The 26,735-nt window shown below is 40.1% G+C and overlaps 1 protein-coding gene across 9 annotated transcripts in view; it reads left to right on the top strand.

The window, feature by feature from the left end:
• The window catches only part of CHRM2 (cholinergic receptor muscarinic 2), a 107,356-nt gene extending 84,107 nt beyond the window's left edge, over window positions 1-23,249 (top strand). Inside the window, exons 2-6 of one of the 9 annotated variants that reach the window (XM_027792975.2) lie at window positions 1,715-1,813; window positions 2,704-2,837; window positions 7,110-7,280; window positions 14,478-15,913; window positions 16,811-23,249. In XM_027792975.2, the coding sequence (XP_027648776.1) occupies window positions 14,517-15,913; window positions 16,811-16,856 (1,443 nt within the window). In that variant the 5' untranslated portion in view covers window positions 1,715-1,813; window positions 2,704-2,837; window positions 7,110-7,280; window positions 14,478-14,516 and the 3' untranslated portion in view covers window positions 16,857-23,249. Of the gene's footprint in view, window positions 1-1,714; window positions 1,814-2,703; window positions 2,838-7,109; window positions 7,281-7,898; window positions 10,541-10,612; window positions 10,634-14,477; window positions 16,248-16,810 lie in introns of those variants that run through there. The other 8 variants (XM_027792977.2, XM_027792976.2, XM_027792979.2 and 5 more) reach the window with 8 other exon arrangements.
• The last annotated feature ends 3,486 nt before the right edge of the window (window positions 23,250-26,735 follow it).

The following is a 26,735-nucleotide window of genomic DNA, read 5'->3' as shown; positions in this document are numbered from 1 at the left end:
CTAATTGTGCTGTTATTGTCCATTGACCACTTAGCTGATGATAGTGGTCAGCCTGGATCATGTTGGCTGATACTACGAGGCAGGGTGTTTGATACCATTGGACACTGTGTTGATAAATATCTCCTTGCTATCTATTCTAAAAGGGCCCATCCTTATCACATATTTAAACTAATATTATTTTCAAATTTCTGTTGCAACTGACAGTCACAATGGCAACTGTTTTCTAAAACAGCAGACCCCGACTTTATCCCCTATGAAAAAGAAAGTAAAAAATAGCTGCCTGCTCTTCCAAATATTTGAGAAATTGGTACGAAGATATAGATAATGTACTGGCATACATTATTTTACATTTTTATTTTATGTAGAATCTATACTAAGTTACATCTTGAGTTTTCTTCTCTGTTTGTCAAAACACTAATAATTTAGACCTTTTACTGGAATGCCTCTTCTCAGAACGATTCTACCTATCCTCAATTGGTTACTGAGATTTTTATTACCTGGGTTACTAAAAGGCTTTTCATTTAGATGCAAAAACATAATCTGTTAAGATTTGAAATGCTTCTAGTATATGGTGGGGTAACAGAGAAAGCACACTCCCCCTTGAATTTCATGGTCTGAGATATGCAAACCTTGGACAATTATGAAGAGAATACGTGGTTCTGTCAGTGGCATGGTAGGTTGGATGGCATTTGCTTAAGATGACCAGCATCATTATGAGTGATATAAAAATATCATAGATCTCTGTAGAGAGATGACTGACATTTTTCAATGTTCATTTGCAAAGCAGCAAATGTAAAGAAGCAGATAATTAAATTTAAAGGGCATTTTCCATCCATAACATTAGAAAGATTAAGAGGTTAAACATTAACCTGACTGCAAATCCTCCCATTATGTCTCTTTCTATAAACAAGAGTATCTGCATTTTTACTATTCAGTGTTGTTCAGTGCATGAAATATTCAGTGTGGTTGCATTGGGTATCACAAACTAAACCAAAAAGATCCAAATTAACTCATTTAAAATGTAAATAAATAAGTAAATCTAATCTTACTTTACATATATTTTTATACACACATGCCACACACACACACACACACCACCAAAAAAAAATACACTTCAGAAACTTCATGAAAGCCATTCAGGACTTCATGTATGTGGAGAGCATTCATGTTATGATCATATGTTTAAAGCTTTGAAATAGACTGAATTTAGAACTAAACCTCATTTATATTCAGAAATAAGAGAAAATATTGTCTTAGTGATATTGCCTACAGCCTGAAAGGACACAACCAGACCTCAGAGATTTTTTTTACTTACTTTATGACTGGATATGCAGTAGGGAGCAGTATATGCTTTTGTGTGTACTACTACTGGAAGTCCTCATATGAAAAAGTCTGAGAATTGCTGTCTTGGACATCACTCCAGCTCTACCCAAGGAGCCTGCTTAGAGATGGAAAGTTGCTTGCCTGCTTCTTGACAAACCCACTCTAAGATGACAGCATCTGGATTGGGATCACACAGCTGTTTTCTTCCTCAGTGCCAATTTCTTTTTGTGGTCTTTGTAAAGTAAGAAGGAAAAAATAACCCACTGAGAAGCAGCTATACCAAAGAATCTTAAGCCTGTTATATCATGAGCAGAAAAAAAAGGACAAGCAGACAATCTTTCTTTCTTCCCCCCCCCCCCCCCCTTTTTTTCCTCCAAACATTTCCTTTCAGATGTCCCTTTGAAGTCACAGGCTTATAGTGTGAGTGACTGAGAGCAAGGAGCTGTGAAATGCGCCTTTGAGCCATAGACTCCTCAAAGAGTATCACAAGGTATGTATGACTGGGGTACACGACATCTGCAAATCAGCATGGCGTTATCGAGGCTTTGTTCAGCCTCAAACTCTGGAAGCTGCAAAGAAACAAAAACTTCAGAGAGAGAAAATAATTTATCCTGTCCTGATTCTACCTTTTTTCTTAGGTGGGGTGTGGGGTGTAGGGGTGTGGGTGTCTGTTACTGAATGCAGTGATTGCGCTGGTGTAATTTGCTTATGAAGAAATAATTGAACATACATATACATTGTATATAGAATATAAGTGTGTTATATGTGCATAAATTTGGTATAGTTACCATCTTTTGTTCCACTCAACCTTGTTATGTTCTACTACTACTGGATACTTGCATTGTTAAAAATTTACTACCACTTCTCTGCTGTTGTAAGGTCGTCCCTTCAAACTACCCTGACAAATACATCAATCTTCACACTCACTAAAACCAATTCCTGTTCAGATGGATCTGATTCACTTCATAATCACATGCACAGATCAGCAAAACACCTTAGTCCTGACCGGTTACATCTCCTGATTCTCATGGGTCTTCTGCATTTCTCATCCAAAGCAATGTTCATTACTTCTCTTACATGAAGGATATTATATAAAGGATACTCTGCCCCACTGGTGGTTCTCAAACAGGGAGCAAAACTGGCTTTCATGATTTTGAAACAGTCAGAATTGACATAACAGTTTCTTACAAACTTCAGAGAAAGCTTATGATGGTTAAGACTATTTCTGTAAGCTGTCAGGTGGAGCCACTGATCAGTGTCACCCAATATTAATCTTGAGTGGGAGGGCAGCACCATAGTGTGTCATTACGGCATTGCTTCCTACCAGACCCGCTAGGAGATTTATATGAGATTGCATAAATCTTTTTTGCCTTTCTGCAGTTTAAAGTGTCAGAGAAATGGGAGCTGAGCACTGCCAGAAAAAAGGAGTAACTGTCAGACCAGAAGATGAGAAAACCAACACGGTGTAACCTCAGGAAAATGATAGCCAGAAGACTGATCTAAACAGCAGAAAGGTGGGGAACAAGATGAGAAAGACCAGAAAGCTGAAGGGTAGCCAGGTGCTGCACTAGGCAGCAAGGAAAAATGAAAGAGGAATGAATGGGAAGTGATGTGAGTTTGTTCCAGACCCACAGGTTTCTGATCATATCCTGCTTCTCCCTAAAGCAGAGCCACTGCAAAGATCTGAGGGAGGAGCGTCACTGTTAAGGCAAGGAGATGTGGAGGCAACACTTAGTAATACAACCAGGAGCAGGGGAAAAAAAAGATACCAAGACAACTCAAATCCCCAAGATGTGACTTCACAGAGAGCCATGGATGTTCCATGGCACTGAGCTGTGCCTCTCCCAGTTCAGCTGAGACAGCAGGGACATGGTGTGCTGGACACCAGCATCCAAGGGTCCCCAGAGTTCAGTCACAGTTTCCCTTTGTTGCTCACTTTAATTCTTTCCATTGTATTTTTGAACAGCTTACCTTCCCCAGGGACCACAGGCAGAAATATAGAAACCCTATGAGAAATGCCAGCTTTGCCCAGAGATAAACATCTGAATCCTGCTCGGCTGTCTGAATCTCATACCTTTCAGAGGCAGAGCCATCATGGAATTGATTGTAAATGGTCCTAGACCCAAGGTCACGGCTTTGATCCAGAACTGAGCAAGAAAGGAATTATAGAGAGAGGGGGAAATAAGGTCATGTCCACAACATAGATAATAGCAGAGGAAACAACAAAAGCCATCTATGGGGGAAAAAATCATCTCTATAAGAAAGCTGAAAACACTGGAATTCCTAATTAGGGAAGAAAGGATAACTTTTTGAAAAAATCATTCCTGTCCTTTTCTCCAAATAGGTTATGGAGGCCAAGTCTCAGTGAATGGCAGCAGGATTTAAGAAATTAAATTTTTGAATGGCTATTGGAGATGAGATTTCAGATCTTCAGGTCACTTTGGTGTTTTTACAATACTGCTCAGTGCTAGCTGGTCTCTGTGGGCTGGCATGGGATAATACAGACAGATACTGAAACTAGGGTAGGTGAGGAATTTCTATTTCTATGAGGCAATTTATTTCTATGAGGCAATAAGGGATGACAATTCAAAGAGCCCAGGTGAATGCTCTCACAGAACTATTTGTTTCTCTTGTAGTCACTCTTGCTTTCTCTTCATTAATTTCTTCTCTTTTTCACCCACACCTCAGTCTCATCCCCATTTCTTCCCTCTTGCTTTCACCCCATTTTTTTATTTTCTCTTTCCCCTTGCCCCACACCTCCTGATGTATCTGTCTTTAGGCATGACGGAGGCACGATGCAACACAGCAATCACTGCTGAGCGATTCTGCTGCTGCTGCATGGCACAGTAGGAGTGATTTAATCTCTGACATGACACCCCAGGGACTCAGCGGTTTGATGGAGGAGATTGTTCCCTAGGTACATTGCTAGACAGTATTTCACTTCCCATAAGTTTGCTTTACCATCAAGTTCCAATTTAAAGAGTTAAGTAAAGACAGGATTAGATCGAGAGAACCAGACCATGTAGGTGACACTGCAGAAGATGAGGGTAAAGTAAAACCTTAAGAAGCAAAATATATTAGTTAGTGGTCTTTTTCTCCTTGGACATGTTTTCTGTGGAAAGGTAGTCTGAAATAGAGAAGCAGAAACATCAAACTTGCAGACAATAAGAGATAAGCCTGCCAAAGGAAGGGAGGGAGTAAGCTACAGCGTAATTGTGGAATTTCAGGTTATTAATATAAACAGTTCGAGGTCCTGAATACCAGAAATAGGAAAACAACTGATTTCACACCAGCCAAGTCATTCTAGCAACAGTCTTGGTGAAGCTGACTTGGTGCTTCTGCTGTGATGTGAACTAAGTTCCCATGCAGTAAAATATAATGGCGCAGTCTCTAGAAGCCTGAATTTCAATATCAACCTATTTGTCTCAAAAATATTTTTGTTTGTTTGTTTGCTTGCTTGTTTTTTAACTCATATTTGAATTACAATGAAATGTGCAAGGGACGTCAAGTATATTCATCATCATCACCCTGTAGAAGCTTTGCGTCTCATAGACTTCATTGCCAAGGTGACAAGATCAGTTTGCAAACCGCCATGTGAAGATAACAGTTTTTAATCTGCACACTTGCGACCAAGCAGTTCTTGTGACAGGGGCATAAGGTTTTGTGTTTAATAATCATAGCAAACTGTCTCTTATGAGGGAGAAGCTGAGCTGAAGCCTCCTCTGCACCTGGGGACAACATTCTGTGTAGCCTTTTCATGCCTCACAGAGCAGAACTATGCATACAATAACTGCCTGCTTGTCTCTATCCCATGTTATTTAATGCCTCTCAGGCTTTTAATGGTTTTGGTTTCAAATAATCCCAATTAGCACTTCCGAAACCTTGCATTTTAAATGTTCCCATTATTTTCTTTTTGCAAACATGCAAGAGAGGTCAAAGTTTGATGTGAACAACCTTTGCAATGTCTTTTAAAAAATCAAAATGAATAGAGAGCTTGAGAATACTTGCTGGTGCATTTAGTCTTCCTGGCCCAGTGAGGCTGACTATATTTTTAACAGGTGTATCATAAGAGACTAGTCCCCAGTATCCTGTTATTAAGTTAACCTTGTTAAACATTGTATTATGGTTTAACTTAGGATAGGGTCTTCTTTTAATGCCATGGTGAATTATTCATACACAGAGCTTAAGTATTTTACCTTGTCAAGTGTAACAGCAGTGTGTCAAGACCAGTATCTGGAGCCATGCATCAGTGGCAGAATTACACACAGATTCCTTAAACCTGTAGTGGAGTAAAAACGCAATTAGTCTACAACTACGATCTATGTAATTAAAGTAGGTAGCAGTCATTTAATGAAACATAACACAGCCAGAGACTTAGAGAGCCTATAATAACACAGTAACCGTGAACATAAATGCTGCAGAAAACTGCTGAATAAATATTTCCTTCCTTTGGCAAGGAATATGTAATCTTTGATGTTCTCTGTCCACAAAAGGGAAGATGATCGTACAGACTCACAGTAAACATACATAGCTGTGATTAACATGTTTATAATTAGCTATAGCAAACCCTTTGTTTGAGATTTTCAAACATTTTATGAGCATTTTGTTAAGTATTGTTAGCATCTTGCCATCTTTCACACACTTCTCTTAAGACTGCAGAGTGAGTTGGGAAATGTGGATTCTCATTTGGGAATTTAGGTACCATTCCCTTCTAGGAAGGTAAAGAACTATTTAGGTTCTTTCACTATTTCATTGTTGCTGCCTTAAATGTGGTCTGCAGAAATACAGGCATAAAAAAAGATTTAGCTGCCCCCTCAGAAATTATTTTGCACTTCAGTTCAATATAGGCTTAAATTCTTGCAAAGAATTTGTGCCAGCTCCTTTTATATCTGAGTCAGCTTTCTTCTCTGTGCTTCTAATCTATGTCTTAGGTAAGCTGTTAAGTGAAACGGAAGATGTGTAAAAATTACCAAGATTAATGGACACAGAAGCAGAACAGACTAGGTTTTCAAGCTCTAGAGAATGTCATGTAAGGGTGACCATGATGAACATAACAAGAATTTTAAAAGCATTTACTGAGTAAAGAAACTAGGTACTTTCCAAAGTAGATTTGAGGATCATCTAGAGGTATCACAAGTGAGTCTGCTAGATCATAAGTGAGTGAATAAGGAAATCACTGATAAAAGCAATGTACTAACACCATTTCCAACCAAGGGAAAAGGAAAGATTTTCTTTAACTTCAGTAAGAGTCCCTTTGGGCCCTCAGTACATTAATATTCCTGTCAGAGGCACTACTGAAGGCTGAAAAATCTCTGAGGAACAATGAGAGTCTCTGTGGGTTTATTCAGGATCCCAAAAGAACCTTCATGTCTTGGAGGGGTTTGTGGAGATTCACTGAAATACCACAGCAGCTTTGCTGGACTCACCGGCAGGTTGAGGGGGCTAATCAGCGCTTCTTTGAGACACCCTCTTGTACTGTATTATAGTTCTTTGTTATTACTTCATCACCAATATTCCTTCAGGCTTTGGCAAAAAAAAAATCATTTAAACCAGGAAAAAAACAGAGTGTATTTTGGGGTGTTTATTTGTTTGATATTTTTTTTTTAGATCTACCTGTACATGTTTTAAATAAGAGATGAATTTCTGTTGTGCATTAGCTCCAGGTATTTAGAATAAATTGTGAGCTGGTTTCAGTCAGCCTTCTGAACCCTCTGCTCTTTCACTAGCTTTGCCACTTGTCACCCAGGGACTTTGCATAGCTCTCATAAGGTTTTTCTATTTAATAGCACAGGCATGATAGCTGATACAAGGATAATGAAGTACTGTGCCTCCTATTTGTGCTGGGCTGCAGAGGGAGTACTTACCTATCACGGCACTGCTCCTTCAGAGAATATAACCTGAAAGCTAATGATCTTCAATTCAGTCTTAACAGAAGCTTAAAGAACTCTTCTGCTGAGGTAACCTTTCTCATGGATGAGGATATTTATAAATTTAGTCCAAGTTCTAGTATGAGTATTTTGCCTAAAGTGCTTGAAGAAGATAGTTACAGTCAGATAAAACTTGTTGGGGTTAACTGGTGTGAGGAGCTTCAGTCGACTTCCAGCAGCACTGGTGCAGTGCAAGGAGGAAAAGAGAGGTGACTTACTGCAATCTGTCACTTGGATCGCCCTTTTCTAGCTAGCCTATAACCTCTGCAAGTGAAATCATCACAAGTCCACTGATTAAATGTGTGTGGCATGAGCTAGTCCCTAGTTTTGCTGCCTTTGGGTGACACCAGCCACTCTTCTGACCCACTTATGAACTACTCTGAAACACCACTTTGAATTGAATCATGCCCGAAGTGGTGACGATGTAATACTGGGTGCAGTGGATAATCTCAGGCCTGAGCGTGCGTGTCTGTGCAGCGGCTACCCCAGTCTGATTTCAGCTCAGTGCTGAGACTGTTTGCTACAAGAATATCTAACCATAATGGTTTCAGAATTTCTTCAAATTGTATTTCTGCTCCTCAATTATAATAAAAATTAAATTGTAATAAATTGTGGGGTTCCTTCATGTAAGATATATGTAAGTAAATTTTCAACATATTGAAGGCACCCTACTGGTGGACAAGCCTGCTTTATGTGGTACCTGCCTTTCTGTGCCTCTAGATGGAGATCCTATCCATTTAACTCAGCCCTTTAGAGGTAACTGTGGGATGCTTCAATAGGAGCTCCATTTTGCTTTTCATACTCTATAGACCAAAAATTACTTTGTTCTCCGATTCCTGAGTTATAAAACTATTTTGATCTTAACAACTGGAGTTCTGGACACACACTCCTCTTAAAACTTACCTGAAAAAAGGAAAGAAAATGCTATTCTGGTCTAGCTTTCTACAAAGTGTCCTGAATTATTTACTTTGCCTGGAATGTAGTGGTGAAACCCTCTGTCCTTTCAGTTGCCATTCTGCAAACCCACTCCAAGAAGTAAGCACCTCTGACAAGCTGTGTGCACTGTTGCAGGTGGGACTCAGAAGGAATTATATGAACTGTTGTATTCAGTCACCTTTGCCATACGGGCAACCATATGATATGGTTCCATCAGAGCACAGAGGAAAGCTTTGCCATAACTTCACCAAGACACTTGACTATTTGCTTGCTGGTTTGAGACCAAGGGTTCTTTACACACAATCCTAGCAAGAATAAGGAGACACATAAGTGGAAGTATATCCTCTAGTCCAGGAGGTAAAACCCCCTTTTTGTAGATCAAAACCAGTTAGATAAAAACATGCCTATTAAGCATATTTTTCAGGTTTGCCCAATGCATCAAGATGCTGAATTTAGCTTGTAATGATGTCAGCTGCCCAAAGACAGAATGCAAATTCTTTCTTGATTACACAGGTCCTGAAAAACAAAGACATATCTGTAGCCAAGACCATACTTACAGAAAGATAATTAAGTGCCCTAGTACCAGTGGGCAACTAATAGCATAGCAAGAGTAGTAGTAATGACAACAGCACCAATATAGTAGAAATACATAATTATCAAGACCATAGAGGAAAAACTGCTTCTTTTTTTGCTATTTCCTGAAACGAGATGTATTATGCTGTGGTTGTTTGGTTTGTTTTTTGGGTTTTTTTTTTCTATGCTGCTTATAATTTTCTCTGTGTAATTTGGAATACAAACCAGTTGGGCTTGTGGCACTGTATTTGTCAGTTTTAGACTATAAGAAGAGCAGTGAGTAGGATTTAGTTAATAGCTGTACAAATCCTCAGACCCTAACAATAGCACTGAGGCAGCGATATTGATGCTAGCACTGCCACCTACTCATGTACAGTTCCCTGCTGACTTTGGGTGGGTATTTTTATTTTTGCTTTATTTCAGTTGTTGTTAGTGGCACAATGTTAGTTTGCTTTTGTTAATTCTCTACAACTCTGATCTACTTGTTTCAAGATTTATTTTGCCCTTAGGTACCCTTCAGGATGAGATGGGGGAAAGTAGATCCAGACAGGCCCACAGAATATCTTTTTTTGTAGGATATGTGTTGATTGAGAAAAACAAAAATACATGAAAATAAGAAGAATAGACCACACCAAGGCAGCAACACTTTGCAAAGATGTTTCTAGTTTCAAACAGATTGTAGAAAGTAGCTCATGTGGTGAAGATTTTAGTCTGGTATTTGGGAATTTTCTGAAATGCATTTTTTACTAAAAGCCCAGACTAGATCTGTAATCTCTCTTAAAGTCTGTAATAAATCCTAACTAATGTACCTAGTATATTTGTCACAAGCTTAGAGGTTTTGTTTCTCTCTTTTTTTTCACACCATGGCTTTAAATGGTGCCAGGAAGGAATTTAGAATCAAACCCAGTACAGTTCAGGATGAAAATCAGTTCAGGAACAAAAATTAAACCTATTATTGCTACAGCAAAAGTCAAATCCATTTTACATAGATTCAGACTGGAGAGGAACTGGATCAAAGAGGGGAAGTTAAAAAAGCAAAATTTACTTCTGTTTGAGATTTGAGTGCTGAAAAGCGTTGAGTAGCAATGTACATAGGTTCCTGGGTTAATGCCATTTAAATCACAAATATAACTTTCAGGTACAGATCATTTGTTGTTTCTTTCATGTCTTGACCTTTATATGCTTTCAGAGGATTAAAAAAAAACATTAAATCCTTACCATATTTAACTTGGCAATAGGCACAATACAGAGGAAGGATTTGTCTAACAAACTTTGACAGGCATGGTGTATCAGCCATTTTTAAAAAAACATATACAACATTTCTACAGTTTGTTTTGTGACAAATGCTGGAGATCTATTCCAAATTTGAAATTACAATGATTGCTACAAGATTCATCTGTACCAAAGGGGTGGGATCCTGTCAGGGCAAGTAGAAAGCACAGTCAGCAGAATGCAATACCTAAGTAGCTACTGTTTGATTTTTTAGCCAGTGTCCAAGAAACAAAAGATGAAGAAATAGATCCATTTGACGTTGACTCAGGAAAAGAATTTTCTAATTTTGAGGATCATGATCCTAAGGGATCATGCAGTCCTTGTCCCTTCTCCTTGTCCTCCCATTTCTGCAGGCCTCCTCCTCAGGGTCTGCAATAGAATAGGATGAATAACCTCGATGGCATCATTTTGCTTTCTCACACTCACCACGGTTCCCTTTTACAATGAACCAGCCTACAGATGTCAACCACCAGACCTCTGTTTTGCTGTTCCAAGCAACTACTAGGGAGGTAAATGAAGGAAAGTAAAGCAGATCGTGGCTGCCAGCACGATCTGTGAAGGTTTACTACAGCCTGTGGCCATCCGGGACTACATTTCTCATTGTGAGTGGTAAAGGGGGTCAGGTCAACCCACCCATGCCCTGCTTCTGCCTGTCTACTAGTCACTGCAAAAAGACCTGGCATCACACCAGGCCAAAAGTGCATGTAACACGTAGCTCACCAAATCCCCCAGTTCTGCCCCAAGACCTTCTCTAAGTCAAAAGAAGGGAAGGGAACGGTTTTCATCACTATGAATTCTTTAGAGGGGAGAAACTACTGCACTGGAAGTGTTTCCCAACTACATATAAAATACCAAACTGTGAATTATTTTATATGTGGATTTCTTGGCTTTGGACATTTTCCATGCAGTGATTATGGTGTTTGTATTCCACAGAGTCATATATGTTTTAAAATATATTTCAGAAGATGAACTCAGTTGATTTTCAGGTCACAAGAGAAATTTCTTGCCTTTTCTGGGTATTTTCTGTTTAGCAAGAATGCACTTAGTATAGCAGGATAAATTATAGTAGCCCACAGGAGTCAGTGCCGTGTTGTGCAACTCACACAAACACCCATGGGCTTGCAGCAGAGAGCTCTGTTTCTTCAAGAATAAGATCTGGTATGTCTCATAATGGGAGGTCATTTTACCTTAAAATGCCTCTGCCCCATAGGTCTGCCTGATGAATACCATCTGTTCCCGTAACAAATGCCTCTCCAGCAAGACAGATGGGCTCCATGGCATGACAAAAACAAAAGTACTTCACAGGCAGTCCTGTACCAAGGGAGCAAGTGGCCACAATAAGAAACAGAATCCTCACTACAGGCCTGATTCAGACCCTACTGGAGCCAACAGGAAAGAGTCCAGCAGATTTCAGGTGGTCTTGGGTTAGGAAGTATACATACTCCTGTCTCTGCTCATATAGCGGCAGTACTAGAGGCAGAGATGTTACATGTCGATTGAAAAGAAATGCTTCTCCAGCCCTGTACCTTCTCGTTAACACACAGAGCAAAACACAGTTCACTTTACAATCATATTGATGCAAGCAAAGGAAGATTTTACTGGAGTGAGTGATAACAGGTGTGTTTCTCCATACTTAAGAAAGCCATAGCTGTCAATGTAACTTGCAGTCCAGGACTACCAGCCTTCTCATGGCGGGAAAGTTTTTTGCAAAGAGAGATCACTGGGAAAGGGACTGCTCTGCTTTGCTTCTATTCAAAAGAACACAGTGGAATCCTATTCCTAACAAGTAAAATTACCTTTTAGCCTTCATCCAGCTTCTTGCAGCCCAGATAATAAAATCAGGGGAATTAATATAGAATTACCAATATTTCCACTGGAACTGGAAATGTGTCCCTGCCCTTGCAGGTGGGTTGGAACTAGACAGTCTTTAAGGTCCCTTAACCAACCCAAACCATTCTATGATTCTAAGTGGGTAAAAATTCAGATGAAAAGACTTCGGAACAAAGTTAGCTGGGAGATGGCAATTTGGTTTCACAATGAGTTTCAAGGTTTTAAAATAAATATCAGTTCTTCAGTGGAATGAAAAAAGAAAACCAACCAAAAACCTGAACGTTTTGTTGAAATGGAATTGTAGAGAAACACTTGGTTTTTTATCATAAAGCACAATTTTTTCAGCTCGGATCCTCTCTCACTCTCTTCCCTTCTTGCTCCCCCTCTCACTCTGTCACCAGAGGTAGCTGCAGAGCCCTGGATCGCAAACTATTTTCAGCTGAATTTTTTTTTAAGTCAGTTCACCTCTGTGAGTTATTTTGTCTTTTTGTCAAAAATGCATTCTGTTAGGAATGTTCATGAACAACTCTGCTTGGGAGGAGTTCTTAGCTTGTCCCAAAAAATTGATATCTTACACATCTAACTGGACAGCCAGCTGCTCAGCTGTGAGGCTGTGGGTGAAAAGCACACAGTGAATTGCTGAAATGACAGTCCTATATATTAAAGATATACTCCTGGCTATACTCCTGGCTATTTTTTGCACACAGTATAAATTCTGTTATATTCCACTCAGCCTATTCTTACTGTACAAAGCATATATTTAATTAAAACATTCCTCATCACAGTTTTGTTCTCTTGAACCTGATCACAAGGATTTTAGGGATGTACCTGTGAATAGATTGTAGGAAAACTGTCTGTCCAACCTTATGTTCCTCTGTTCTCTTCAACATGGAATTCATAAACAAATCAGCTGTTTTTACAAGCAAAGGCAAATGCGTGAGCCCCACCTTCTGCCAGTTGTATTTCTTTAAGTGTAAATTACAAGATTACAAAACTGCTTCAGAATAAAAACCTTTACAGTGGTATAGCATTTTGACTTTTCCACAGAGACAGACTTGCTTACTTTTCTTAGAGGTCAGAAGGAGTTTTGCTGTTGTGCTGACATTTTGCATCATCTTCTTCCTTTTGCATCTGAAAGAAAATATGCAGTGCTGAAATGACAGTGAGAATGCATTGCTCTGTTTATGTGACACAGACTGTATATGTCTGTGCATCAGCAGGTTAGTCACAAGGGCCAGAGGAGGATTCCTTAATCCCTGATGTGTAGAGGAGCCAAACATCACTGAACTTTCTGTCTTCCTTTGATTGCACCACCACTTCTAGAAGCTCTGCCTTAAAGAAGTGATGCCTTATGGGTGGGGAAAAAAGGAGAGTATTCCAGTTATAAAGAGCCTAACTTCTCTGTTACATCTGGCCTTCATGCCTCAATAATCACTCGAGCACAGCTCATAAATAATGAGCGCTTGGAGACTGGCTGTACAATTCCAGTGCATTCTATTGACTTCCAGGGGATGCACAAAAGGATAGTACATATCCTGAAGGCAAAAGCATGTGCGTTTTTCTTGGTCTTCTATCAAATGCATATTGCCAGTAGTTTAATTACTATTTATTGAGTACTGCCAGCAGGCTATACGGGTTACAAAAAGAATTGCTGTATATAAACTGAACTGATTTTTATCTGTTTTTTTCTCTATCATTACCCTGCTATCCATTTCAGACTTTTTCTCGTAGCTTTATATGATAAAGATTAAAAATATTGTAATTTGAAAGAAATGAGAAAAGTACAAGCAAGCAAGCATCAAGAGATAACTTTATAACATTGAAAAACCCAAACAAACAACAACCCCTTTTCCAGTTACAAATAGTCAAATCACACTGAAATGGAAAAATATAAATAAAAATTGTACACATCTAACCAGATTGTCAGATGCTCAACTGAGGTATGTTTACTAACTCTATTGACTTCAACAGATCTACATTTGTTTTGTTTATTTGCGGACTAATAACTTTAGTTTGATGCAGTGCCAAAATCTTTTCAAGTGTTGACAATAAAAGTAACAGCAGTGTAAGAAAATCAGAGGGACACATGGCACAAACTTGTTCCCTAAACCTCATAGAAACATACCCAGATGGAACATGAAGGAAAGATGGAAACATAAGACACCTTCATGTGATCTGGCTCCTGGTAAACCACATCTTCACCTCAGGTTAGAAGAATGGCATACCCTCAGGACTAGACTTAGGAATAGGGCTTGAAATGAGCAAAGTGAACTATTTTATTGGTAGGAAAGAAATCCAAATGCAGATCCAGTTCCAAGTTGTTAAGGTCAATATTAATTTTATAACAGGATAAAGAGAAAAATGCATCTGAGAACTTAAAAATCTAGATGTGGATTCATATGTCTTTGCCACATATTTAGAGGTATCTTACTGGTATGTTACTCCTAAAGCGATATTATATGTTGTAAGGTGTTTTCATCAGCCAAAGCCGACTGGTCCTTCTGAATACATCTTCTACCTTTAAACTCTTTCCAAGTAGAATTTTTGGGATCCATTTCCTAAAAGCAAAGTGACTAATTTAATGGTGATACCTGTTTTGGTTTCTTTCCTCTGCAGGCTTAAGTGATAACTGGGTATCTTGTTAGCAGAGCAGAAATGAATAACTCAACATATATAAACTCTTCCACTGAAAATGTGATGGCTTTGGAGAGCCCCTATAAAACTGTTGAGGTGGTCTTCATCGTCCTGGTAGCAGGGTCTCTCAGTCTAGTCACCATAATTGGCAACATCCTGGTCATGGTGTCGATCAAAGTCAACAGGCACCTGCAGACTGTCAACAACTATTTCCTGTTCAGCTTGGCTTGCGCTGACTTGATCATCGGCATCTTTTCCATGAACCTGTACACCCTCTACACTGTGATAGGCTACTGGCCCTTGGGGCCTGTGGTGTGTGACCTCTGGCTGGCTCTTGACTATGTGGTCAGCAATGCCTCTGTAATGAACCTCCTCATTATCAGCTTTGACAGATACTTCTGTGTCACCAAACCTCTGACATATCCTGTAAAGCGGACCACCAAGATGGCAGGCATGATGATTGCAGCTGCATGGGTGCTGTCCTTCATTCTGTGGGCCCCTGCAATTCTCTTCTGGCAGTTCATTGTGGGAGGAAGGACTGTCCCAGATGGAGATTGCTACATCCAGTTTTTTTCTAATGCTGCTGTCACTTTTGGTACTGCCATTGCAGCTTTCTATTTGCCTGTTATCATCATGACTGTCCTTTACTGGCAAATCTCTCGAGCCAGTAAGAGTCGGATAAAGAAAGGGAAAAAGGAAGCTGCCCAAAACCAAGATACAGTTTCCCCCAGCCTTGTCCAAGGTAAAATAGTGAAACCAAACAATAACAACCTCCCAACCAGTGGGGATGGGTTGGAGCACAGCAAAATTCAGAATGGAAAAACCACTGGAGAGACTGTGACAGAGAACTGTGTTCAAGGGGAGGAGAAGGAGAGCTCCAATGACTCCACCTCTGTCAGTGTGGTTGCTTCCAACATGAAAGAGGATGAAGCTGCCAAAGATGCCAGCCAGGCTTCCGCATCCCAAGACCATCTCAAAGCAGAGAACTCCAAGCTGACGTGCATCAGGATAGTCACCAAGTCCCAAAAGAGTGACTGCTGTGCACCCACCAACACTACCGTGGAGATTGTAGGCACCAACGGGGAGGAGAAGCAGAATAGTGTAGCACGGAAAATCGTCAAGATGACAAAGCAGCCAGCCAAAAAGAAACCACCTCCTTCTAGAGAGAAAAAAGTGACAAGGACTATTTTGGCTATCCTCCTGGCCTTCATCATCACCTGGACCCCATACAACGTGATGGTGCTCATCAACAGCTTCTGCACATCCTGCATCCCCGGCACTGTGTGGACCATAGGTTATTGGCTTTGCTATATCAACAGCACCATCAACCCTGCTTGCTATGCCCTCTGCAATGCTACTTTCAAGAAGACGTTTAAGCACCTTCTTATGTGTCATTACAAGAATATAGGAGCTACAAGGTAAAAATAATAATAAAAATAATAATGAAAAGGGTGAAGAAGTTCCAAATTAATTTAAAAAAAAAATGCCATAGCACTTTATGCTCTTCTATGGAATGTGCAATCCAGGATGTTAGTGGAAATATTGACGTGGGGCATCAGCTCCACCCCTGAGAACTACATTTAAAAACATTTTTTTAATTATTGAAATTAATCTTGAGGATGTGGGGATGCTTGAGGAAGTATTCAAGTATGTGGACTGGAAGCACAGTTCCTTGCTTTCTGAGAGTATTCTGCAGAAAGGCTTTAGAGTGTAAAAAGTTTTGGTCATTCTGTGTAAAATACTTGGGGGGGGGGGGGGGGGGGGTTGGTTTTTTTTTTTCGCTCCCCCCCCCCCCCCCGTGTCTGTTTAATATGTCTTCATCTAGGAGGAAAAAAAAAAGGAATTTTAACAATGACTGTGTGAAAGAGGCATAGGAGTTTGGAGGTTTATTACATAATCCAAATGAATCATAGTAGAAGGTTTCTGTTGTCTAAAGCTTTTTTGTCACTGTTATGTAAGAATGTTAATGTTAGGTAAATCATGGTGAAAGTTATTTTATGTTGTTTATAACACTACCATTTCTAAAACTGCATCAGTTCCAAAATTTATGTTCAACTTGTAACCGTTGCCTAATACTTGTATCATTCAAAGTCTGCCTCTAGCCCCCTTCTAGGGGCTTTTGTTCCATGATTCTTTCATCATGTCAAGGTAAAAGTGAAAAAAGACCGTCTTTTCCAGACTGCTACATCCCAAGACTATTTCAGCATTCATGTAAACCAAAGCTTTTGAGACAATTTTGTTCACTTTGTTTGTTGTATAACATCTACCTGTGGATTTGTCATTTACCTCCATCAGCCTTTCCTTCCTTTTTGTAGCTTTCTTGTCCAGGGCACAAAGACTGAATATCAAAGGAAGTTGTAAATTCGAAGAAAGGTCTCATCCAGTCAGCCACTACAGTGGCCAAACAGAGGGCCTCAGGTGAAGAATAAGAACAAGGTTATTACTAGGAAAATGGAGGGAAGCTAAATCCTTTTAAAATCTGATGTACAAATGAAGAGGTTTGCTGAGGCTCCACAGAATGAATAGTTAATATTGGATGACCGTGCTCTTGAGCAGTCAAAAGATGATTCACATTTATTGAGGAAATGAACAAGACGGACTGACATGCCCACATGGATCAAGCTCTGCCTAAGTCCTCAGTGTGAAACCAGTGTCCTTCCTGGGTGTATCCTGGACAAGATGTTTACTTTGTGGAAAAGATATTGGCTATATTGCCTTTTGTACCAGCTGGGAGCAATATTTTGACTGTAAGCCAAGGGATAACACTAATAAAAAGGCAGAGAGGAAAACAGTGAATTCACAAAACCAGATACTGAAATAGTCTGGATGGGAGGCTGGCAGGGGTCAAGTTCAAATATTACCTGCTACTCCAACCAGTTCAAATTCAGATTCTCTCTGCCTGGTAACGAATTTACTATTTCAATATTTGATATTTACTGTAGCACTGAGCGGACAGAAGAAAGTGTATCAGATGACTGAAAATAGCAATTGTCTGCGAGTTATGCATATTCTAGTTACCTCCTTCTTAGTAACTCTAACTTCCAGGCACTAGGGAAGGTAGACCTACAGGTTTTATTACCCAAAAAAGTAGCTTGCTGCATAGACAGTGTCCTAAGAGACTGTCTTCTGGATTGAAAGCCACCTACCAAGTAGGACACCAAATCATTCTGTTATTTCATGCTACCACTTTAGAGTCTTCCAAAATGCACTGCAAAATAGCAGCCTTCAAGATTACAGGGAAATTAATCTTGCAGACTTAACTTTTACATTTGACGAGCTTATTGAAACACAGTGTCAAAGCACTTTGGCAATATGACAATTTTCATGTTTCGAAGTACAAATTCCTAGCAGAAGGTGAAAATGAGGAGGATTAAACTGCAGTAAATTAAGGCCACATTAATCTCAGGATTAATGTGTCTTAATATGCATTCATTGATTTTAGACCCCTAGTGATTTCATTCTAATATATCTAAGTGTCTCCATACAGCCAAGGGTCTAATTTTGCAATCCTTACTCACCTTGAGTCATATCTACTATACTATTTTCATCTTCCTGCTTGTAAGGAAGAATAATTCAATGATAAGGCTTGCAAAATTGAGTGCTGCTTGTCTTTTAAAACTACATTCACCAGGCTTATCTTGACAGGTCAGAGGAAAGATTTACATGATCATTTCTACTTCATTCATCCTTCTACAGTGTTAAAAAATTCAGATAAAAACCAAAGATAAAATGAAATCTGTTCATCTGTTAATTTCATTTTCTTTAGAAAAGTTTCATAAAAGGAACACACCTGCTTCTTTCTTTCAGCAAGTGCTATGGGTATCAATAGTACAGGTACTCAAATTGGGAAATAATGGTTTGTATATTCTTATCTAATCTTTTAGGTCCAGTTTTCCAACAGGTGTGCAAAGCCTTTATTCTGACCTTTGAAACTGTCACTTGTTTATAAGTTATGAAACCTTCTAACAGCTAGGGACACTTCTACAAGTTAAAAAGTGCAAATTAGAGATTACAATTATACGTTTTCGACACTCAAAATAGCATGCAAAAAAAAAATAAATTTGGGGCCAATATTATGAAACAAACAAAAAAACCCCCAAACCTTGAGTTTGAAGCTTTCAAGCACTTTTCTCTAGCACCATTCCCCACTTTTGATCCTAAAGGATAGCATGCTTTGGTTTGTGTTATAGTACATTTAAAAGGCTCGCAGGACACACAATTGTGAGTTTCCACCTTGTACCAGTTCAATAAAAAAATATTCCCATGGTACATCCACATTCACAGCCAACTACACAATGTAAAAGTAGATGACATAATGCACCTACACATGTATGCACAGGCATGCAAACACACACCCCAAAGTGATTTATATACATGGAAAATATTCACATAACTCTCAAGATATTGCATGGGGTTTTGTCTGTGTTGCACTCGTTGGGAACTGGTGGGAGGTGCAGAGCCAACAGTTACTCATGACACTGTCTACCCCTTCCACAAGGCAGAGAGGAGGCAGAGCCTGCCCTGAGATACTGGGAACCTCGTGGGTCTTCAGCTGATTGTGGCTTATTAAAAAAAAAAAAAAAAGGGGGGGGGATAATCTTTCCAAGATGCAAAATAGTTTGTTCTTTTGAACATCTTTTGAGCTTTCATGTCTTTCCTTTGTGTCCCAAACCACGTTCACCAGGTTTCACTTCCCTTCTGAGTGATAGTTCTGCAAGATCTAGATGTCGGTCTTGAAGAGCAGCGCTCCCTGGGTACCTCCTCCAGCTTCCCCAGCTGTCACCTGCGCCCCGTCGCCCACAAGGCCCCAGGTGCTGCTGGTGCTGCCACATCTTCACCTTGGGCTTGGCCGGAGGATCCCAGCGGCATGTCCACACCATGTGCTGTGCTGGCCACTTTTGTTTCACACAGAAATTGAGCAAACTGTGCAGGTGATGCATGAGAAAAATAACAGAAAACAATGACAAAAAACTACAGCTAGCACTTCTTGCCCTTTCCTTTTCTTCCTCTTAATTATTTCCAGAAACAAGCTAAAACGGAAAAGGCCCACCCAATCTTTGGCAGCAACCCTGCTGCAGCAGGATCTGTCATGTCGGCAGCTCATGGGGAGTGACTGGTACTGTCACGGGCTGGTCCTACCTTCACTCTCCAGGGAGAGAACAACAGCCTGAAGATAAGTCCATCCAGCTGGCACCTTTTCTGAGCCTGAAAGGCATCTGTGGTTTAAAAAATAAAAAGAGAGGGAGGAAAAGAGAAAGAAAGAGAAAACCTGAAGTAATGTTGAGGAATCTGTTTTCCAGCGAGGACTAAACCTAACAAAAATTTTTGTCAGACTTCTTTCTGTTTGGGATTTTCATTTGATTTACTAGGATTCATGAGGATCTGTTCAGAGATAGCAAAGTGTTTGAACATTGCCTGATGAAAAATCATCCAAAGGCAACAAACACTTCTATATAGGTCAGATTACTTTTCTTTCTTTCTTACCTCACAAACGCTCATGGGGATAGAAGTAATCAAATAGACCCCAGGGATCAGTTGTTTGACATCTACAAAGCACGAAGGGGGCAAAAGCAAGTGTTAAATCTATCACACCTCTGTTTTATATTTTTCTGGTGGAGGAAAATGTATTTACAGAGGAGGCATCTTTAGTGAGCGTGGCCATGGTGAGAACAGCCCACACATCGGTGAGAAAACCTTCAGGGTGGCCCAGCTGCTCCTGGCCATCCCGGCCAGGCCAGGAGCACAAGGGAATGGGCATTTTTTTTGTTTGTGTTCTTATCTCCTGATGGATTTGAATGTGTCCATGTGTCTGCTTTGCAGTGGGCCTTCCTAGTAAACTCACTGCCCCCTTCTCCAGTTTTGACTGATTTTGATCCCAGTTCTTCATTCCTATGGATGCAACAGCTGCCCCAGTGCTGCCTGGGGATACAGGTCCTGGTTTCGCCTGTGGTGCTGAGGTGGCACACTTTGAATTTTTCACTTCCACTGACACCACTTCCCCTTGCCACTTCTGTTGCCAAAAAATGGTCCTGGCCTTGCAGTATAAATGGGTAAAGCATCCTCACAGCCGTCATGCTGCAAAGCTGATGTGATGCAGCTGGGGCAGGCAGGAAGAGTGCTGCTGATTTTTGTTTTCCCTTCCTCCCCTTACAATAATTCCTAAAAATCTTTATTTTTTTTGACAAATCAGGATGCTTCTTGTGAGAAGCTAAAGTCTTAGGAAAGAAACAGCAAGAAAACAAACTTTCTTTCTCTGTGTGGGGAGTGTTTGCTGACAGGTAGTGGGTTTGGACTCTAATGCTTTTGATATTTTTTAAAGATCACTTCCTAGATGGCTCTGTGCTCTCAACTGACAGCAGTGCAAGTGGTAAAAGTTGAGAAGCAAAAAGTAGGTGTTTTACATCCCTGGCTCTACAGATGTTTTATATAACATGTCCAGAGACATTTGCTAGGGTGCAATTTCGATACAGTATTGCTTTTATTTCTCTTGTATATCATGAAAAGCTCTAGACTTTAAAGATTTTTTTTTTTTAAATTTATAGAAAATCTTTCTCTGAGGGAAGCTGAGAGATGGTCCTTAATTTGCTGTGGCTCCTTTTTTCATTTCTTTGCCTGTCTTTCCTCTTTTGTCATAGTCTTGACAAAAAGCTTTCCTCCTCCCTCACTTTAACAAGTATGTTGCCTGCATTTCAGCTACAGGTGTGCAATTTCTCTTGCCTTTCAGGCACTGAATGCTGGCATTCAGATTCCTAAACCCCACCAAAATATTGCCTTCTCTAGCACGCGGATCCCCCTCCACTGAAGCCCGCACTACTGTATGGAGTGAGAAGTTCCATAAATCCTTTCTGCATGGGTTTTAAATTGGAAGTAAGAAACCCACCAGCCCTTGTGTGAAACAGACAAGTCAATTCTCTTCTTCCCCAGTTTTGTCACCTCCATATTAGAAAGAACAGTGGATAGCAGCAAAGAGTGAATGTTCTTGTACTGGAATATCATGCAGCAACCTGCACAGATTAATTTCATGCCCTGTGCAACAGTAAAGCAGCCCTCCCTTCCCCTGTATACCCTTCCATTCCTGTGCTTACTAGCAGAGCGTTCACTGAGAAACCAAGCTTAAGAATGTAATTATAGCAAGGCTGAGTTGGACATGAATCATTTACCACAACCAGTGCAATTATTTCTCCAGTATTTTTACTTCACGCCTTTTTCTATGGCCTGTTTTGCTACATTATGGAACTTGTGGGTTACACGAGCATATCAGTCCTTCCAGGCCTCCTATTTTAGGATACTGGGTAGACTTGTTGTACATGATTCATTCTGGTATTAACCAAATAAAGGGAAACAAATTCTGGTGTCTTTTTGCCTTCCAAAGCTCTGCATAACCTGAAAAGTGCCATTAGGTAACTACTCTTTTTCATTTTTTATAGTGACTTTTTTTTATTATTCTTGCCAAGAAGCACACAGAAACTGTTTTCTTTGAGATGCCCCAAAGTGCTCTGAGTCTCTGGGAGAAGCAGCTGTGGGTGGTATGGGAGGCAGCATGATCACAGTCTGTGTTACAGCGGCCTTTGGAAGGAAGGATTTTGCTGGGTATTTAACATTTGGACTGACTCACCTGACAGCACTGAAGAAAGCACAGCACAAGCTTGGTGTGCCCCAGCTTGCAAGGGGACAGATGGGTCACGGCTGGATTGCTTTTCTGTTCCCCCCAGCTCCTGTAGGCTGGGAGAAGGGAGGGAAGTTTTCTGCCCCCTCCAGCAGCTCTGTCTCTGCACCTGTACCCCAAAGACAGACCTTCTCTGAAGCACATCATGGTAGTAGTGATAGTAATAATAATAATAAAAACACTAGTGAGAGTGCCATGGTTGCCAGTAAACACACCTTATATCTTATCCCTTAATTCTGGTGCCACTTTGCAGAGGTGGTTGGCAAGTTAGAGAGTAGCAGTTTGTAAATACCTTTAGATAGTGTGTTTTAACATGACCAACACCATATCTTGACTGTGTAAAAAATACATTGTGTGTAATAATATCCAGATAAGGTTATAATGTAAATATAGCTACAATGAATGTCCAATTACTCTTCAAGCTCTATGTATGAGGAAAAACCTCATGTCTTCTTGAGACTTTTTTTTTAACTTAAGGGTATGGAAAACCTGTTACTCATTTGTATAAATAAACCAACTGCATTCTTTTCTTCAAAAGAAAATACTCTGCAAGAGAGAAGGGAATGCATTATATGTATGTGATATCCAAATTCATATGGTAAAAGTGGGAACTGAGGATCTTACAAGTCGGGGACTGGTCAAATTCTTGATGCCGTACATTTGATCTCATATAAATAAGATAAGCACAAGTTTATGGTTAGCTGAGTAAAGCTGACCCACTTGATTATATACATTATAGATATATATTTATATATGCTGTATCGATGTATACACATTATACACAACATTCATACAGTGAAAGCAAGGTCTGACAAAGTCATATTAACTGGGAATTTGGATGTAGTGTTGTGCTCCATTTGGAAGAAAAACATCTGTGTTATTCAGCAACATTCAAATATATTATGCAGGATGAAGGAAGGTGTTTCACCAAAACAACTCATGAAGGACTGAGGCAATGAGGGTTTGAAATATCCAGAAGACAATTAAAATTACATGCAATATATGTGTATGTACTTCTGCTGAGTTGTATTCCTAGTTAAAGCATTGCATTAAACAGCAAATTATAATAAAAATGTTTTTGTATGTGGTATCTGTTCATTTTTTTCTTTTTACTGAATGAGCTACCGTGTGAAATGTAAAACTGGGTTAATAAGTGGAGAAAAATAGTTTCCCTGCAGTAGCGACAGGGCTGTGAGACTGACTGTAGTACTCCAGAGAAGAAATCTTTCTCTTTCCTGGCTTTCTTGGCAAGTGTGAAGTTCAAGAGAGATCTGGAGTACCACTTTACTCATCTTTGTCTTGTCCACGTCTCCCTTCCTCACTTCACCTCTTCCAGTGACTCTGCTTCCTTTAGAAGATTTCACCTTTAGCTGCAAGGTCCCTTCAGCAATCTGATAAGGGCCTTCCAATAAGACATTCCTCCACATATTTCTGTCATCCAAGTGTTAAATGGGAATAGGTAAGACTCTTGTAGCCATGCTGTTTTATCAAAGCAAAATGCATTTTTAGTTAATTATCAGGGGAGATGACACCACTAACAATCAAGTGTATTTTGAGCTACCTAGAAAGCATTTGGGAGTAGGAATAAAGAACAGAGGTTGCATACCTTCAACACCTCATGGTCTCAGGATACTGTCTCACCCCCACTTCAGGAGTAGACAGGGCTCAGATGCAGCAGAGGAAGCAAGTAGCAGTGACTGGGGAACCATTCCTGCCCAGGTAAACTGGGCATTCAGTGCACAGCCAGTCTAGCAATTCGACAAGTGGGTCTCTCCATATAGCGGGTGCATCAGCTCTGTCAGGATCAGGATACTTCATCCCAGCCACCCCAGAATGGAAAGAAGTAATTTTAATAAGATGGTCTATACTAACTTCTTCTAAATTTTTCCTTTCATAATATCTGAGGCTTTTCAGTGTTTCCACCTTTTCAGGACTTTACACCTGTCCTTACCCTCCCTGTTTAGGGCTTCCCACTATTGACATTTGCTTCAGATCAAGCTCATCTTCAGCCATCTCATCCCCTTCCTTGTCCATAATCCTTCCACAATGAAAGTCAGAAAAGTCAGGGTTTAATCTGACTTTCTCAAAACAGTCAGATAAATGTGCTGTAATATGTCCCCTTGCTCGCCTTGTATTTAAGTCCCTTGCACTCTGCAGAGCATATGCTCTACTGATAGACTGCAAGGTGGGAAAATGCTATTACATCTCTTTTTCAGGTAGATCCTGATTGTCAAGACACTTGTCAAGATCACAATAGAGACATGAATAGGTACCTGAACTCTGTTTTCCCCAGCCACAGTTTACTTATTTCTGATTTATCTCTTCCCTTCAAAGAACAGATTACCACTTTCAGACCCCACTATGCTAACCATCACATCACAGACCATAGATGGAACTCAAATTGCCAGTATACTGCTACAGTCCAAGTAATTCTTTCTCTCACACACTACACCATCCTATAATGGCCAACATATGGCTTCAGGGGGGCCTTGAGATGCCGATGGTGAGAGTTTTAACAGACAGAAAAGGTTTCTGCAAATACCATGATTAACTTCCAAATGGGTGGAGTTGCCAATCCCATTTGAAACACAGCACGGCAGGCCAAAACTTAACCCCTGGTCAATATATTTTGGAAAGCAGAGTCCAAAAAAATCCATTTTTCCAGCATGCACTTTATTTGTATGTGTATTTAAGGTCACTTAACATTACAGAAAGCCTACAACTAAGGGTACCTGTAAATTCAGAGCACTGACACTAAACATTTTTTGTCTTCCCAGAGGAGGTTTAGGCACATTTCACTGACTACACACATTTTTTGAAAACTTTGTTGCCGGAGTTGATCATAAACAGGGGAAAAGGGATGCAAATTGTGCCAAACTACTCATCTCCCTGCTTAAGCCATTTGCTCAGACTCAGTTTCACCACTGGGCTGTGAACAAGGATACCTTTTTGTTTAAAGGAGTAAAAACCACACTCGAGGGCAATAAAAATTGCCACCTCAATTTCCACATACAGTGATACTTACAGCTAATGTAACATCTAATAATATTCATCCTCTCCCCTCTAAAGAGATGTCTTTAGAGAATGTCCCCCAGACCAGAAGGGTCTTTATTAAGAACCTCCCTCTGAGGACTTTTATTAGCAGAAAAAATTGTAAAGTGTAGCTACCTACTTTTCCCAGAGTTCTGGAAATACCCTGAAAAAAATCAATAGAGAAATGCTGCTATTTTGTAAAAATCCATTAACTCTGTTTCTGGCCTTTTGCCAACCATTGTATGCACCGTCTAGACATGGGAACCTACTTGGCAGGACTAGGAAATTGACTTTGCCACCTTCTTCTCAATGGAGCTTGCCAACTTCATTTGTACCGACACACAGAACCAGGGAGAATAATAAAATTGGCAAGAACAATACCAAAGAAATGGAGAGACAAAACCACCCCTTTCCTTCTTCCCTCAATCATTGCTCTGTCTTCATCCCTCTCTCCCTTGCTCCTTCCTCCCTCCCCCTGTCCCTGAAGTGTCCTGGCAAGCCTCTCCAGGTTTCACTCTCTCATTAACAGCTTGCTAAAAGTGCTAAATAAATCACTAAAAGCAAAGCCTTTGGCTGAAAACTGTGAAGCAGTGTATGAGGGAAGGCGGCAAGAAGGAATGCCTCAAAAACCTCTTGAGTTAATTCAGGTTTAGAGACCAAAGGCTTTCCTTAACTCCCACCATAATCGCTACCATGACTTTACCTGGAGTTGAAAAACGCTCAGGAGCAGGGCTGAGCAGAGGTGATTGGATCCATATGGCACAGGAGAAATATTCCCAAATGGAAGAATTACTGGTGGCAGCTGCACCAAATCATTTTCTGGGAGTATGGGCACAATGGATCTGTGGCACTGTAAAATTCTTCCTGCTAAAACTCCAGCCTAGAAAAGAATAGGGAGCTAGGCCAAAGCAGTTAAATCCCTCCAGCACAGAAGATACAGCTCAGCTCCCCTTACCGATGGAAGAGTAAGTGCCAGTAGCAAGTACTTCCCTCTCTAAAAGTCACATTCTTTGGCACAAATTAAGATACTCCTGGGTCACCTGGCCACACTCACTTTGGGTAACAAGGGCTAAGCTAGTGCCAATGATTGCATGTGTTACAGCAGGAGGGTTAGGCTTCAACTTTTCTGCCAGTAGCCAACAGATAAGGATGACAGTAAAATTCAGTGTATACAGGCTTAGGTATTAGAATAGTGGATGTTCCATAAAAAAATAGAAGCGAGACTTTTCAAACATGGACATCAAACCCCAGACTTTGTGATGCTGTCTTGCTAAAATAAAGAAACCAAAAGTTTCAAGTGGTTTTAACAAGCATATTTTCCATCAAATGTATGGGAAAAGCCCCTTAATTTTATACAAGGGAGGGGTAATGTCTTCTGTTTCGTGGCTTTCACATCATGCTGAGCTAGACAACTAAAAATAATGGAGTTGGCTGGGAACTGCTCAGTGAAAATTTTTTCCACTATAAAATGCTGATTTGTTATTTTTTTTTTTTTGAGGGGTAGTAAGAGAAGGGATCGATTTCAATGGATTACTGGGTTT

This window comes from Falco peregrinus, chromosome 6 (genome assembly GCF_023634155.1).
Source record: "Falco peregrinus isolate bFalPer1 chromosome 6, bFalPer1.pri, whole genome shotgun sequence".
NCBI lineage: Eukaryota > Metazoa > Chordata > Aves > Falconiformes > Falconidae > Falco > Falco peregrinus.
Note: the sequence above shows the minus strand (reverse complement) of the source record. Positions and strands in the feature narration are given on the sequence as shown.